At 43.6% G+C, this 16,485-nt stretch overlaps 1 protein-coding gene across 5 annotated transcripts in view; it reads right to left on the bottom strand.

Annotated features, from left to right (window-relative positions):
• Nucleotides 1-3,759: 3,759 nt before the first annotated feature.
• Nucleotides 3,760-16,485, bottom strand: part of ipo8 (importin 8) — a 37,522-nt gene continuing 24,796 nt past the window's right edge. For all 5 annotated transcript variants that reach the window (XM_044185912.1, XM_044185913.1, XM_044185914.1 and 2 more), the window contains 5 exons: nucleotides 13,626-13,846; nucleotides 10,856-11,061; nucleotides 8,931-9,152; nucleotides 6,670-6,799; nucleotides 3,760-4,589 (listed from right to left, as the gene is read on the bottom strand). In XM_044185912.1, coding sequence (XP_044041847.1) covers nucleotide 4,589; nucleotides 6,670-6,799; nucleotides 8,931-9,152; nucleotides 10,856-11,061; nucleotides 13,626-13,846 — 780 coding nt within the window. In that variant the 3' untranslated portion in view covers nucleotides 3,760-4,588. The remainder of the gene's footprint in view (nucleotides 4,590-6,669; nucleotides 6,800-8,930; nucleotides 9,153-10,855; nucleotides 11,062-13,625; nucleotides 13,847-16,485) is intronic.

Genomic DNA, 16,485 nt, shown 5'->3' with positions numbered 1-16,485 from the left:
ATATACATGATTAAAAGGAATATTAGAAAATAATAGAATAGAAATAGAAATACAATAGAATAGAGCCAGCAACAGATTTAAATGCAGTAAGAGGACGTTGGAAGAAGTTAAAAGGGAACTTAAAGTCCATGGGGCAGCCTCAGACAGAACTGTAGGCAAGAGAGAAAAGGTGGGGCTTTAAACTTGATGTAAAATTGTCAGTGGTGGACCAGGACTTCATGTGGGGCGGGGGGCTGTTCCAGAGGCTGGGAGCAGCAGCAGAGGCCTGAGGGAGGGACTGAGAGGAGTTGCAGAGGGAGATGAGATGGGAGGAAGCAGATCAGTAATATATTGTGGAGCTAATCCATTTAGAGCTTTAAAAACAAATAATACGATTTTAAAGTCAATTCTGTTTTGCTCCAAAACCGCTGCAGGGGAGCCAGAGCAGGAGCTTTGGTAAAGCTTTAAACAACGTCTACAAATCTCTCGGTCACTTTTCTCTCTGCGCTCTGCCCTCCTTCCATCTCGTCGAAGAGCACAGGTGGAGTCACTCAGCCTGGGGCTACCAACCGTGCTCGTCTTGGGTCATTTTAGTTTTAATGGAGCTACACAGTCCAGAGTGTCACAGCAGGATGAGCTGAAGAGATGGACTAGCTTCTCAGTGTCTGAGCAGGAGGGACGGGCATCTGAGATAAGAGGAAAGTTAGTGAGCAAGAATGTGTTAGGGAAGTGTGTGTAGCTGCGGCTGACTTCATAGATCGGACGAGGGAATGGGGCTGGGAGGGGCCGGGAAGGGGGGCAAGACAATGTGAATTCAAATACAATCATAAGATGATCAGAGACACCAATATTAACAATTTCCAGCTTGGAGACAGAGAAACCAGACGAAAGCACAGGGTCTAGCCTGTGAGCCTTGTGATGTGTCAGACCGACACTGACTGGATAAGATTAAAAGAGTCCACAAGGCATAAAAAGTCTTTGACCATGGGTTTAGCAGGGCAACAGATGTCAAAGAGGCCCTCTATTAATCTTCATCAGAGCGATACACAGCAGACTCTGAACCAAGGATGACTCCACATTGTCACTCAAACCAGTGTGTCAAGAGAGCCCGCTGCTAATCAGCTCAACCCTTACAGCATTTGCGCTGGTCTTTACTTTCCTCTCTGCAGCTCTCTCCTTGATAACATCCACTGCGTTTCTTCCTCCAGCTCTCCCCTCTTGGCGTGGGAATGCTCGTTACTGCTGCAGCAACATCCTCGCCTGGCCTACATGTCAGCCAAAAAACATCTTCCACCAGCCGGTGTCATTCGCACGCAGGACAAATGATTACAAAGCTTGCAGAGAGAGTGAGATGGGGAGACAGAAAACTAATGATGGAGGAACAGATTCCACCACTGCAGAGTGAATTTCCCGCAGTGCTTCATGGCCAAGGAGCCACAGAGTGAGAATGTACGCCAACATCAATAAAGAAACCCTCTGTTGACAACCCTCCACCCCAGGACAGCTGCTCTGTGCTTGGCTGCTCTTTGTTGTCCTGCACACACACTCCCACGGGGATGAGGAGAAGAAGCATTACAACACACAAGCTGCAACAGAACACACAGGGAATACCAACTGCGAGGGAAGGAAGGAGGCCAGAGGAGCGACTGCATCAGAAAGAGAATGAAAGAGGACCAACTTCTCATTGGACGGCATAACTAACTTTTTGGGCTTCAGTCAGCACTGAAATCCTTCCCGCCTCACAGCTCTGCAGCTGTAGGGTGAGCTCCTAAACTTCAAACCATGTATACTTTTTCCTGCCTTCAACGCAGCCATTGGTTTCCGACCCGTTCAGGTAGCACACTCTTGAAAACGGTGTGAGTAATTCATCTCACTGAACATAAGGTGTGTATTAATTTTTGTCAAAGTGACATTATTGTTGCATGGCAATGCCGTTTAAGGGCAGGCAGACCTGCATTAGTTTGTGATGGAAATGAAGGCAGCCGTTTAGCACAGCAGCACTGGGCGCTGGACTCACTTGCAGAGCCACAGACTGCACTTAGGCACAGCACTCATTGGAGCTAAACGCTAACATCAGTTAATTGTTGTCATTTGTTGGCTTTTTCGAGAGAAATTTAGTGAGAAAAATACACATTTGCCCAAAATTTTGAAATGGTATAGATATATTGATGATGTATTTTGTCTGTATCAAGGTGATGCTGATGAATTGCACAAGTTCCTCGCCCTAATAGCTTTAACAGTAATCTAACATTTACAGTGATGAAAAGGTTCATTTTCTAGATATAACACCTTATCCACTACTTTATACTGTAAGGAATAAAAATACTTTTTTTATTGGCAAACCACCCCACTCAAGAGAGGCCTCCCTGAAAGCCATTTTTTTAGACTAAGAAGAGTTTGCAATACCACTGAAGACTTTATGGATAAAGCTGAAGACATGGAAGCCAGATTTGGGTTCATAGGGTTTATTAAAACATCACCTCTTATTCTCCTTGCATGCCATAAAATCTGTTTTTAGAAAACATTTTGAAATCAGACCCTGAACTAGCCCAGATTTTTAAAGATCGCCCTCTTTTTGTTAATAAACGGGGGGAAAACTTCATGCTGATTCTGCACGTCACAAGCCCCCAACAGCACATATAGAACAGTTGTTTTCAGCCTCACACTAACTCTCTCCATAAAGAGTGCTATAACTTGTGCCTCCACGCACGTTGTGCACATGCCACGTTGTTAACATATGAAGGCAAAACTACCAGGAAGCTGAAGCAACGTGTAAGGGAACATAAAAGCACTATACGGAGGAATGGCCGAGGTTATCCCATAGCTGTACATTTTAATGATGAAAAACACGACATCCCTACTTTCCGCTTTCTGTGGAATTGAAAAAGTCGGCCCACCACGAAGAGGCGCCATCTTGACCTGCTGTTGGAGACGTGAGGCCTTTCGGGATCTCCACTTTACAGCCCGGGTCTCCCAAAGGCTCGAATGCTGAACTTCTGCTTAATGTGAAGTTATGAGATCTGTCCTCATCATGGGGTGGGCTCTTTATAGGCTACTGCTTTTATACTGTAGTTTGGCTTTATTAGCTTTTTCCCAGCCTGTTTACATATATACTATAATTTGCTTCAGTCTCTGTTTTCTTGTCTAGGGACAGGCTCTAGAAGAGAGTTTGAAATCACACATTTTAAATATTCATCTTGGAATGCTAGCTTTTCTTTATTATGACTAAATGTATTTTGAGCCACATATAATGTCAATTTTTTCTGTACATGAACTGATGAATTGTTTTATGCTCATATTGTTAAACCCGTTTTCAATCATACATTGTGCATATTTATCTTGGTATAGCTACTTTTCTTTATTTGTATTTTGAGCTATATATATTTTTCTATATATGAATGTGTCTACTGTTTCACCTTTGATGCCATGATGTGATTATATATGACACGTGATTGATTCAATGAGTGATGTCAGTCTGTCAGTGTGACCTGATTGGTCCACATGGGTCAACTAAGCTGTTTAAGATGGCCCGATGAAGGGCTGCGTACCGAAACGTTGTTATTAAATATCTGGGACTGCACGTGAGGAGGACAGTGTGCGGGAGTTCTGCTGTCGACCCACAGGTGGGCAAACATCAGCATGCTAACATGCTCGCAGCTAATATGCTGATGTTTGGCAGGTACATTTGCCAGTAAGCATTAACACAGCCAAAACACCAAAGGTGTTATTTAGTAAAGGAAGGAAGGAGGAAAGAAGGGTGGAATAACAAGAACTCAGAAAAACGTTACATGAACTTTTATGATTTTCTTAAATTAGTTCTGAAAACTGTTACAAAAACAAAATCCAGGGACAAACTGACAAAAACAACAAAAAACTGCTCCTCCCGAGATCCTTCTCCCATTTGACGTTTCATGTGTGAGTCACAAGTTTTTGACCTTTGACCTCGAGCTTCTCGTCCATCCGCAGTCTGTATACAAGGCACCCTGACAGAAATGGGGCTCTTCTTGCTCCTCGTCCTCCTGCCCTCGCTTCATGAGATGATAAAAAGTGTTCGACTATAGAGAGACAAAGACAAGTGCTGACAGTACAAACACGCTCTCTGCTGTGTTTTTATTTCTTACAGTTTCTCAGACACACACACACACACACACACACACACACACACACACACACACACACGCAAACACAGTTACTGACCAGTCTCAGACCAAAGGACTGCACTGTACAAGAACTTAAACAAACTTTGCTGGTCAATGACATTTATAATGCAGACCTTTCTCTGGAGTACACACACGCACACGCACACACACACACACACACACACACACACACACACACACACACAGGTCCTGTCCTGGTGATAGGAATATTCCAGTAGGGGCTCTTTACAGTGCACAAGGTCCCAAACTGATATAATGCCAACCCAGCCCCTGCTACTCCATCCAGTTCTGATGGCACCCTGGGACCTGGTTTTGGTGGAATCCATTAAGTCTGATATGGTCTGATCTGGACTGAGATAATTCAGATTAGACTGAAATCCACTTCAGGTCAGGTCAGACCAGCTCCTCTCTTCTACGTCCCCCTCTGATTCCGTCTGTCTCCTCAGCGCTCTGAAAACACGACGAGATTCAGTTTAACTCAGGACTAAACCACACAGCTCTGGTCATTCTACATATCTGCTGTGCAACATTTTAAATGGGAAAAGTGGCATCTACAAAAGTTTTACAACAAGACTTCACAATAAATACTGCCCCAATCCAAAGTTTTAGAATTGTTTTAAAGTACTGAACTTATGTATTTAATGGGTATTAGTCACACCCACTAACTCAGAGCTCTCATTACCAGTTGGTGTCAGAAAGGTAATGAAAATACAACAATGTGTGTCATTTTTAACTGGAAATTCTAATGGACTGACAATATAACTACACAGGCTAAAGTACAGGCACTTATAGTACAAGTACGGATACAGGTACATAATAATACATCATTTGTGCACACTGCCTCTAAAGCTTTAATGTATTGCGTTTAAGATTAACTTGAAGGAGTAGGTCAGCATGGGGGGGGGGGGGGGCTATTTGTGTTACGTGCAGAGACTGGAGTCAGGACGTGGCTAGCCTAGCATAGAATACAGACTGGAAGCAGGGGGAAACAGCTAGCCTGGCTCTGTCCAAAGTTCAATGATACACCCACCAACACCTCTAAAGCTCACTGATTAACACGTATCTAGTTCGTTTAATCCACACACACAAATAAATGTAAAAACATCATTTTGCGATTTTATGTGGTGGAACTATTTCTTGGCGAACAGTGTATCCATGTGCCTACTACTTCCTCTATAGCGGCATAGCCAGATTTGGTTGGGGAGCGCAGGTTTAGTGTGAGCACGATGGGAGCAAACCTGGCAACCTTTTTGAAAGTGCAGCTAGTCAAACTACAAGCGACTCTTCATTGGAGGTGGTTTAGCTTTAGCAACACTACGCTTTCACTGGAAGTAGAAACCTACACAACTAGCTCTTAGAAAACGGAGCGTAACAAATTGAAGCTCTTTCACATCAAGACACGTCTAATGTTAACAGATAAACAAATGCAGTTTATCTGCCTGCTTGAGTTCGGCTCAGGAGGCAGAACAACAGACACTCCTTTCTGAGCGGTTTCTTTTTCTTCAAGAAAGAATAAAATATAGTGATGAAGCATTTGGTCAGACTACCCCGCTACTTAGTGGAGAAACAAGTTCACTGCTGGAAACATTATTTCATATTTCAAGCCTGTTGCACGAAATCTTGGTGTCCTGTTTGGTAGCAATTTATGTCTTGAGCAACATATCACTAAGCTTGTCCAATCAGGTTTTTATCACCTCAGAAACATTGCAAAAATCTGATCTATTTTAAATCTTAGTTATGCAGAAACTGTTGTGCATGCTTTTATCTCCTCACGCCTCGATTATTGTAACAGTCTGTTCACTTGTCTTAAACCAAAAACTCTGACACGACTGCAGACTGTACAGAACTCAGCTGCTAAGCTGTTAACCAGGACCAAGAAGTACGACCACATCACACCTGTTTTAGCCTCTTTACACTGGCTCTCTGTTTGTTTTAGGATTGATTTTAAGATCTTGTTGATTACTTTTAAGGCTCTTCATGGCCTGGCTCCAGACTATATTTTAGACCTTGTAATCCCTTATGAACCTTCACGTAGTTTGAGATCTTCGGGCAGGGGTCTCCTGTCTGTTCCTGAGTACAGGATGGAAACTAAGGGGGACAGAGCTTTTGCCATCAGGGTCCCGAGGCTCTGGAACAACTTGCCTGAAGACATCAGGCTGTCTGAGTCAGAGTCTTCGTTTAAGTCTCGTCTCAAAACACATTTTTATCAGAAAGCAGATCCTGATTTTACCTGAACTGGCTGTTTATTTTACTGTTTATTTTATTGCTTTTCTGTATTTCATGTGTTTTATTTCTTTATATTTCGTCATTCACTGTGGTATTTTATTTTTCTTGTTGTGAAGCACTTTGTACTTTGTTTTGATAAGTGCTCTATAAATAAAGTTTTATTTATTATTTATTTTGAGATTAGCTACGCTACCTGAGCACTACTGGAAAATGTAGTTAAACTAGAAGCATCACAACACTCCCCAGCACTGACAACAAGACTCCTCCCCTGTGTGTGTTTACAGTGGTGTGTGTTGCCTCTCACCACTGGCCCTTGGTGGCGGTGCTCCTCCTCTGCTGGGAGATGCTGTAGATCTCCTGCAGCTGTTTCTTCTGGTCGTCGCTGAGCGGAGCCGTTAAACACTGGTACCAGGCTGCATCAGTGTTCTGGACCCCTAACACACACACACACACACACACACACACACACACAGGGCCAAAGAGAAAGGTTACAGTGAGGGTGTTTTCATGCAGCTACAGTGGAGATGAAAAGATTAGTAGATTAACTGATTAGTTGATCAACAAAAAATTAACAATTGTGATAATCGATTAATTGTTCAAATCATTTATCAAGCAAAAATGCCAAACACTGTCTGGTTCTAGCTTCTAAAATGTGAGGATTTGCTGCTGGACACACTTAAGTGATTCGATTACTTAAAACAACAATATGATTTATCTAGACCAGGGGTTTTCAAAGTCTGACACTGAGCGAAACAGGGTACTCCGCACATCTTCCAGCGACAGGCAGCTGACTCCGCCGCCTCTCAGTTCGAGGACAGCGAACTTCCAGGGGAAAACCGGGCACTGGAGCACACGGTTCACCTGCAGCCTTTACTGTGCAAACACCTTCGACACTACTGAGTCTTCATCAGTCAAAATGGACAAAGACATGAGGCAAACACATATATAGTCAACCTAGAACAGGTGAACAATTGTCATTGGCTAATTGGCTGAACAGGATTTCAAATCTATTGGATAATGGATCCGAGGGTGGGGGTTTCTATAGCCGATGTCAAAAACATTCGGAGCCTTTTAATCTGAGCCAATAATTCTTACTTCTATTTGGGGGATAGGGGAGTGGTTTGGAACTACAGGCCCCATGATGCTTTGGGGGATGTAAACAGGAAGTATAGTGTTGCCATGGATTCAGTGAGTTACGCTGTGGGCTACAGCTTGAGCCTCGCTCATTACATTTTGGCAAATTGGCAGCATTAAAAGTAGCTGAATCAGCTATTAGCTGTTCCTGTTAGCGGTGTAGCCAGGGACGTTCAGGCCGCTGCCACTGGACTACTGAAGAAAGGGCTTGAAAATGGGATGATAACTCCAGAACTTGCCTCTCAATTTATCGATTTATGGACATTTATTCGCAATGGACATCATTGATGATATTCTGGGAAAGTATAAGGATCTCTAAATATGTGGATCTTGTCTGTGTGTTGGGATTTGACTGGGTTTATGATTTTTGAAGCATCTTAATTGCCTCCATGAGCTGTGTGGCCAAACTACAATAACTAACTTCCCATTGTTTACAGACACCCTTCTCTTTCACCGGGTCTGTGTAAGCTATTGACACGCAGTAGGCTACACAGACCTGGTTTAAAACATTCTGTGGCCTTTGGGAATGTAGGAATAATGAGGGTGCACTGCACTAATACGTGCACTGTGCCATGATGCCCCGCAGTCCAGCAATTCTAGATCAGGACAGAAAAGTGAGGCATGTATATGTCTTCTATAAGTGTAGAAGAGAAAGGGCGAGATGGAAGCACGTCGATGACATTTACACGTGGGAGTTATTCTTTTGCACTTCCAGTATTTTGACGGTGTAGTCCCTCATTCGTCCAGGAGTGTTCCATCGTAGAAAAGGTTTCAGTCGCAGTCATCTGGACACTGTTTTGAGAATCAAGACGTTTCGGCTCCCATCCGGAAGTCATTCTCAATTGTGAAAAAATTGGACGGGAACTGGAAATTTAAGCTACTCTGAGTTACATAAGCCCCGCCCTCAGGAGGGAATCTACCTGAGTATCTGTTGATAGCTAGTTTCACCTGAAACTGACCTAATAGTTTCAAGACGGCCCAGTAATCAGTAATCAGGCCTATTGTCTTGAAACTATTAGGTCAGTTTCAGGTGAAACTAGCTATCAACAGATACTCAGGTAGATTCCCTCCTGAGGGCGGGGCTTATGTAACTCAGAGTAGCTTAAATTTCCAGTTCCCGTCCAATTTTTTCACAATTGAGAATGACTTCCGGATGGGAGCCGAAACGTCTTGATTCTGAAAACAGTGTCCAGATGACTACGACTGAAACCTTCCAGTGTTATATTGTTTTTTTGTTTTACAAATATTTTTTTTTTATCTATTATTATTATTTTTTTTATTATATTTATTATTTTAGTTGACCCCTAGTTTCTGTGTTTGAGTGTGGCGACATGGGAAATCGGCGAACAGCTCTGGCAAAAATAAACCAGCATCAGCCGAGAGAGTTACTCACGCTGACACCTGGACTTTGACATTTGAGTGACAACTTACGGAGCAGGGCGGAGGTGAAGAACCGATACTCGTCCTCCCCGTTGTCGTAGTCCAGAGGCGTGCTGTACTCCTCCAGGGGCGTTCCCTCAAAGCCATCGTCATCCCAGTAGTCATCTTCATCCTCATCATCCTCCTCGCCACCCTGGCCCGTCGGCATGCTGGACTGCTGCTGCATGGCGTTACGGTTGTCGTTCACCTCATCTTCATCACTGGGAATCTCCTCTGTCCATACAGAAAATAATAAAGACATTCGGATCAAAGGCTTCAGAATACCAATTCTCTCTGGCTATTTGGAACTTTTGAACACACAAAGACAAAGAAACTACTTCAAAAACTATTTATCTCGTTTCAGATTCCCACATTTAAGTCGAAAGATACTGTATATCAGTACACTGGACTCTCCAGAGTCTTCAAAATCTAGGTAGCTAGCAAGTACCTTACTGGCAGCTAAGCTAGGTCAGGTCAGGCTTTGTAGTGCTTGTTTCTGAGACTGCTAGCTACCGCACACAACCGCAATGTCCATTTAAAGTCCTCACTTATGTGTAAGTCATGCTTTTTTTGTATAAATATGTCTCGTCCCAGTGTTAAAATAGTTTGTAGAGAAACATGGATGTAGTTAAGGATGATTTTAAGCTTGATGTGCTGCTCGCCACCGTCTTGGCAGCATCTGGAGCTACAAATCAAGAAATCCTGCCCGAAAACTCAGTTCTCCTTGAGCCTTTAATACTGAATCTTCTTAATGGAAGACTTATTCACTATATCATTACCAAGAAACAAAGTAGCACAACTTAAAACAGTCCCTTTGTATTTTGAGGAAAGTTGGAACGTTGCGGCCATTAAACCACCAGTCAGCCTCACTGACATAAACAGCGGACAAATGATGAGAAACACCTCTCAGAATAGCGCAACACAATTCAGCAGCAGTACAAACTACGGCCTCCGAATTGACCATAAAGTTGAAACAACACTTCATTTAGACAATTTCAACAAAAACTGATCATTAGGACCTTCATGAAGGTAGGATTTATTGCAAGGCTGTTGTTTTAGACTGCATTCGTTTAGCTATGTGTACCTGAAAAACTGGCAAGAGTGTGTACGCACAGTCACTTCTGCATTGGCTTCATCATTAAGCTGGTATTTGCTTCAAAATGGCTGCCATGGGTCCAGAAAACACAGCTTTTGAGTTTAGATAATTGATGACTTAGTGCGTATAATATAAAAAGAAGAGAAATGTATAATCATTTGTCATTGATTGTTTTTTAATGCTTCAGATTTTACAGATTTACAATAACTTTTCGCATGTATGAACTCTTTCTTTCTTACTACTCTCAATGTGAACTTACAGGCGTTAAAACAAATACCTGACAACAGTGGCTACACTAAAGCTTGTTAAGGTTGGAACACTTAGTTCTGTTACTTGATTCCCTCATGACTAAAAGCACATTTCAAACCTGAACACGTTCAACTTTCACTGGAAGAAAATGTAAGCGTTTCTATTAAGAATACACCATTCTGAACCATTTAATGCGGTGAAATGAATGCATTTCTAATACCAGGCTGCAGGAGAAACCCTTAGCCGTCACCGTAGCGCTAAGTTAATTTATCAGTCTGCCCCACAAGCTGTAGACAAGGTTTAGGAATCTAATTCCTTTACGCTTGACTGAAGCAAAGTAGAGCCAGTGGGGGGTGAGACAGTAAATGTGGTGCAGCTAATTTGAGCTCAGGGCTGAATCAAGATTTTAGGAGTGGAAGATCCGATGTTGGCAAAAAAGGAGAATCGCATTTCATTACTATTGCCAATTTCTTTTCTTCCTGTCCGTATTCTACATTAGTTCCTCCACCTCTGACCTACACTCTGTCTCCCCAGTTTCTTCCGTTCTTCTTTTTCATTTCCCAAAATCGCCCTCGTCCTGATCTGTTCTCACCGTTCTGGTCTTCATCCTGCGCCCCTGCGCGGGCCAGCAGGTCCGGTTTGTTGATGAGACGGGAGGCATAGAGGTGTTTGAGGCCCAGAAACAGGAGCAGGATGGAGGGGACGATCTGGGCGGCGACTCCCTCGAGCACCGCCGGCCGGCTGGGCAGCTCCACCAGCACGCTCAGGCCGATGATGCACATCTTGCGGTCGTGGAGCCTGGGGAGCGGACCGCAGACAGGACGGAACAGAAAGACTGAGAATGAGGGCAACTGAAGGGATCAAGACTTTAGGTCGTTTAGTTTCAAGGTATTTACAGGCATTAAAAGAGACAGATTAAAACTTCCTAACATGTTTGGAATTCACCTGGAATTGAATATAAAATGAATTTAACAAACCAAAATACACAAAATTAACACAGCTAATGAATAATCAGAAATTAAGAATTAGCAGCTTGAGAAAAAATAACAGGAAATAAGAGATCAAAGGATTTGATGTGTAAGTAATTTAATATTACCTTTGTATTGCAGTACAAAGAAGCCTTTATGCATGATGGAAGAAATCAGACCTCAAATAACTGACTATTTTAATACCGCTTTTCAGACCTTAAAGGAATAGTTTTTGGTAAATGCGCTCATTTGCCTTCTTTCTGAGAGTTAGATGAGAAGATTGATACCACTGTCATGTTAGTGTGCTAAGTACTGAGCTGGAGTCAGGCCATGGTTAGCCTAGCTTAGCATAAAGACTGGAAGCAGGGAGAAACAGCCTGGTTCTGTCCAAAATTCAAAAATACACCAAATACACCTCTAAAGCGCACAAGTTAACATGCTGTACGTCATTTGTTCACGAACAGAAATGTAAAAAAGACAATTTCTGGTTTTAGGGGGGTTTTAACGGAACTCTTTCAGTACTTTCAGTACAGTACGTCTGTGCAACATCTCCAGCTGTAGCGTGGGGTGCCAGTGAGCACACTGTGACAACCGTGCAGCAAACTCTGGGGCTGAAAAGTGAAGCCAACAGGAAGTGCCAGTGCAGTTCCTCAAATGGCCGCTTGAGGCTGGCTCCAAAAGCGGGTCAGTCCCCACAGAGTCCCGTGTTAAAATGGCCAACTTCACAGCAGAAATAAACATGTTTATAAATAGTTCCAACGCATAACTCCACTTAAAACCACAAATAGTCCTTTTTACTGTTTGTGTACAGATTAAACAAACAAGATACATGTTAATTAGTGAGCTTTAGATGTGTTGGTAGACGTTGATCTTTGGTCAGAGCCAGGCTAGCCGTTTACCTCTGCTTCCAGTCTTTGTGCTAAGCTAGGCTAACCATGTCCTGACACCAGCTCTGTAATTAACACACAGACACGAGACTGATATCAATATTCTCATCCAACTTTCAGAAAGAAAGTAAATAATTTTTTCCAAAATGTTGGACTATTCCTTTAAACCTGAGACAATTCCTGAACTGGACTGAGTCTACAGATTGGACTCATGTCTTTGGTAACCATCCGGTGTGAAATAGCAGCCACAGGTCACAAGTAATTACAACCTAAACTGATACACCTGTATGGACCCGAGAGGAGTTAGTTTGTTTTGACTGACCAATGGAACCCAGACTTTCCTTTTAAAATTCCTCCTCAAGTAGTTTTTCAAACACACAACTTTTCATTCTGTTCTTTCTCTGACCTCTGAGGTGACTCTAAATGAAAACAGACCATGTACACATCTATGCGACAAGAGTAAGATTAGTAAAATTAGTGAGATTGACTGATCATTTTTCTATTTCCTAAAAATCTTGTTGTGTTAATTGTTACTGGAGACACAATGCAAACTCCACACAGAAAGGCTCTGGCCCACCGGGTCGGGTTCAAATGCAGGACCTTCTTGTGAGGCAACAATGCCAACCACCAAAACTGAAAGTGCTGTGAATTAACCCTCCACTACTCAGTACCGTTAACATTAACAATCAATTAAATGTGTAATGTGCTTGCAGTAAGAAACCCACAAAGCATTATCACCCAACTTTGCTGGCGTACAAAGCTTTTTAGCCTCTTTTAGCTAATTGTTTTAAGCAGCAGACACGGTCAGAGAGCAGCTGGTGAACATAGTGGAGCATGTAGCAGCTAAAGAGCCAGATATTTCCCTCAGAAGCTGCTGGAGACCAAAACAGTGCTAAAAGGAGAGGGAACACTGGCCTGACATTCATCAGGTGACACAAACACCACTCCAAATAAATGATAATGTTGCGGTCTGTCAAAAGTCAACTGTTAACAAGATAGAAAGAACTACTTTTTAGAGACCACGCACAACAGGGAGCTTTCTCGGAGAGTTCAACTTTGGTGAACTCTGACGTGAAAATTTGCATCACTGGCCAATTGCAAACCATCCTGACATTGTTGACCATTGAAGGAACGGAGAACCATCAATTCCAAAACGGAGGAAGCTATTAGCTGTATCGCACCACCCAATTATAAACTCTTCAAAGAGATGCGACACAGTATGTAGTCGTGAGACAGGAGTAGATGGTACAAATATGTCCCTTTGAATCAAGTGTTCAAACAGTCTGGTTAGTGACTGAAAGCACAAGTGGTCTCTATGTCACCAAGCTTCCAGCACCACCTATTTCATGACGACACACACACTTTCTAGTCAGACCTGGCACTTAAGGCAACAATATGTCAGGGCTGTGTCTGTCAGCTTGTTGTTTTGTTCTTCTGCCCCCACGTGCTTTTATCCAAAATCAGTCCACCCTAACTAGCACCCTAACAACAGAAGCCTCCGACTCACCCCAGGAAGAACTCAGTGTCGTTCATCCACTGGTTGATGAAGTGGGCAGTGATGGGCTGTGGATTGTGTTGGAAGTGCATATTGTCCAGAGTGTGGATGAGCAGAGCTGGGTTGTAGTACAGAGCAGCGATGGCCACCTGCAGGCACATGGTCCTCAGCTCGCTGGACTTCACCCCCCGCATCAAACGCTCCAGAACTGCCTCCACAAACAGAGGGATGCACTGCAGGTAGGAAACAGAGAAATCAGGCTGCTGCAGCTGGTAAGCAACAGTCACATAGACCTCCCACTGGATGTACCATGTCACAAAGCCAGGTTAGAGATTTCAGAATCTCATTCTAGTCACTGTATACTGTCACTGTAAGTAAAGGATTTATCTGTATATTTACCATCTTTCATTTTCTTACCAGTTAAGAACACATAAAAAAATACAAAATTTTGAGCACCAATGAAGAGTTTGTCATTTTACTAGGTTAGGCTTTCCAAGCAAAGTGAACTGCTGGCTCTGAGATATAAACATCCATCTACTTGTATTACATAAATTAAGAAGATAATTTTTGAGAATAAAAAGCCAAAATCTGCTTTTGTTCTCCTTGTACAATGTATTCAATATTTTATAATGTTATTTATAATATTATAGTTAAAAAAAAGGGACCAAGATCTGCATTTCAGTGTCCCAGTGTGGCTATTTTGGTGCCACCTATATTTGAATGGCATTGTTTTTTCCACCGTTCTCCTCGTACCCCACTACTCACAAAGCTGGTAACCAACTCGACCTTATATTCACCAGAACCTGCTCTACCACTGACCTCTCTGTAACTCCTCTTCATGTCTCTGACCACTTCTTCATCTCCTGCTCTCTGCCCCCTCTCAAACCTCCCTCTTCTACACCTACTGTCCCTGTCCGCTGCAACCTTCGCTCCCTGTCTCCCTCCTCTCTTGTCTCATCTGTCCTATTAGCTCTTCCCTCACCTGACTCTTTCTCACTCATGCCGACTCTGCCACAGACACTCTCCTCTCTACTCTGTCCGCCTCTCTGGACTCTCGCTGTCATCTTGCCCGACCCCTCCAGCTCCTTGGTTGTGTGAATCAGTGCGTCGTGACAGAAACTCCCTACGGGCAGCTGAAAAAGAATGGTGGAAATCCAAGCCCCCTGAGGACCTCCTTGCCTATCAATCTCTTCTCCTCTTTGTCTGCAGCTAAAAGCTCTTTCAATCAGTGTTTCTATCTTCTCTACCCTCCTTGATCCCCCCACTCCTCCTTCTCCATTCTACCATGCAACTTTGTTAACTACTTTGTAAAAAAGATAGATGACATATGCTCCTCATTTCCCCACCAACCTGCTGACACCACCTGACCTACATCCACCTCTTAATCTCCTATTCTTAAAAAAAAAAAAATTATAGTGCAGCTGAAGATAGACAGGAAAGGGGGAGAGAGGGGATGATATGCAGCAAAGAGCCGCAGGGTGGATTCGAATCCAAGCCGCTGCGGTAAGGACTCAGCCTTGGTACATGGGGCGCATGCTCTATCAGGTAAGCTACAGCCCCTTCATCTCCTACTCTAACTTCCTTTTCACCGCTCTCTCCCAGTGAGGTACTAACCCTGGTTACCTCCCATTGCCCAACCACCTGCCCTCTTGACCCTATCCCCTCTCACCTTCTTCAGTTCATTGCTCCCAACCTTCTTCCTTTCCTTGCCCACCTCATCAATACCTCTCTGACAACTGGTAATTTTCTTAACACTCTAAAAGCAGCAAGAGTGAACCATCTTAAGGAAACCCACACTCAACCCTTCTGATGTAAAGAATTACAGACCTGTCTCTCCATTTCTTTCTAAAACACTTGAGTGTGCTGTCTTCACTTAACTTTCTGCATATCTTCACAGAACAACCTCCTTGACCCCCACAAGTCTGGTTTCAAGGCAGACCACTCAACTCAAACTGCCCTCCTTGCCGTGACAGAGGAACTCCATGCTACTAAAGCACCAGATCCTCCTTTCCACCCTCCAAGAACTGGGATTCTCAGGCTTACACTTGCAGGGAATCTGTGAATGAACCTTGTAGCCTCCCTACTGGGGTCCCTCAGGGTTCTGTTCTGGGCCCCCTCCTCTTTTCTCTTTATACCAAGTCACTTGGCTCTGTTATTCACTCACATGGCTTTTCCTACCACAGCTATGCAGATGACACTCAACTAATTCTGTCTTTTTCCCGGTCTGAAACCCAGGTGGCAGCACGAATCTCTGCGTGTCTGGCTGACATCTCTCAGTGGACCTCTGCTCACCACCAGAAGCTCAGCCTCAATAAGACAGAGCTGCTCTTCCTTCCAGGGAAGGCCTCTCCCATCCATGACCTCTCCATTATCATTGAGAACTCTGTGGTGTTCCCAGCTCGGACTGCAAGATACCTGGGTGTGACACTGCATGACCAGCTGCCAACATCACTGCGACAACCCGCTCCTGCAGATTAATTCTCCACAACATCAAGCGCAGGTTCTGGTCCAGGCTCTTGTCATCGTGTGCCTAGACTACAGCAACTTGCTCCTGGCTGGTGTGCCTGCATGTGCTGTTGACCTCTGCAGCTGATCCAGAATGCAGCAGCTCAGCTGGTCTTGAACCTACCCAAGTTGTCCCACACTATACCGCTCCTCTGCTCCCTGCACTGGCTACCGGTGCGAATGGCTCAGGCCCATCCAACATGCAGGACATGGGGTTAGATACCATACACCCCAGCCCATGCACTTACCCCACAAGATTGTGGAGTAGCTCAAATAATATGACAAATTAGAAAATACATTTTGATTGAAGAAATATATTGAGTCAGCTGTAAGCAAGCAGAGAATTCTAAACAGTTAGCTAGAAGTA

The sequence above is a fragment of the Siniperca chuatsi genome, linkage group LG23 (genome assembly GCF_020085105.1).
Source record: "Siniperca chuatsi isolate FFG_IHB_CAS linkage group LG23, ASM2008510v1, whole genome shotgun sequence".
Lineage (NCBI taxonomy): Eukaryota > Metazoa > Chordata > Actinopteri > Centrarchiformes > Sinipercidae > Siniperca > Siniperca chuatsi.
Note: the sequence above shows the minus strand (reverse complement) of the source record. Positions and strands in the feature narration are given on the sequence as shown.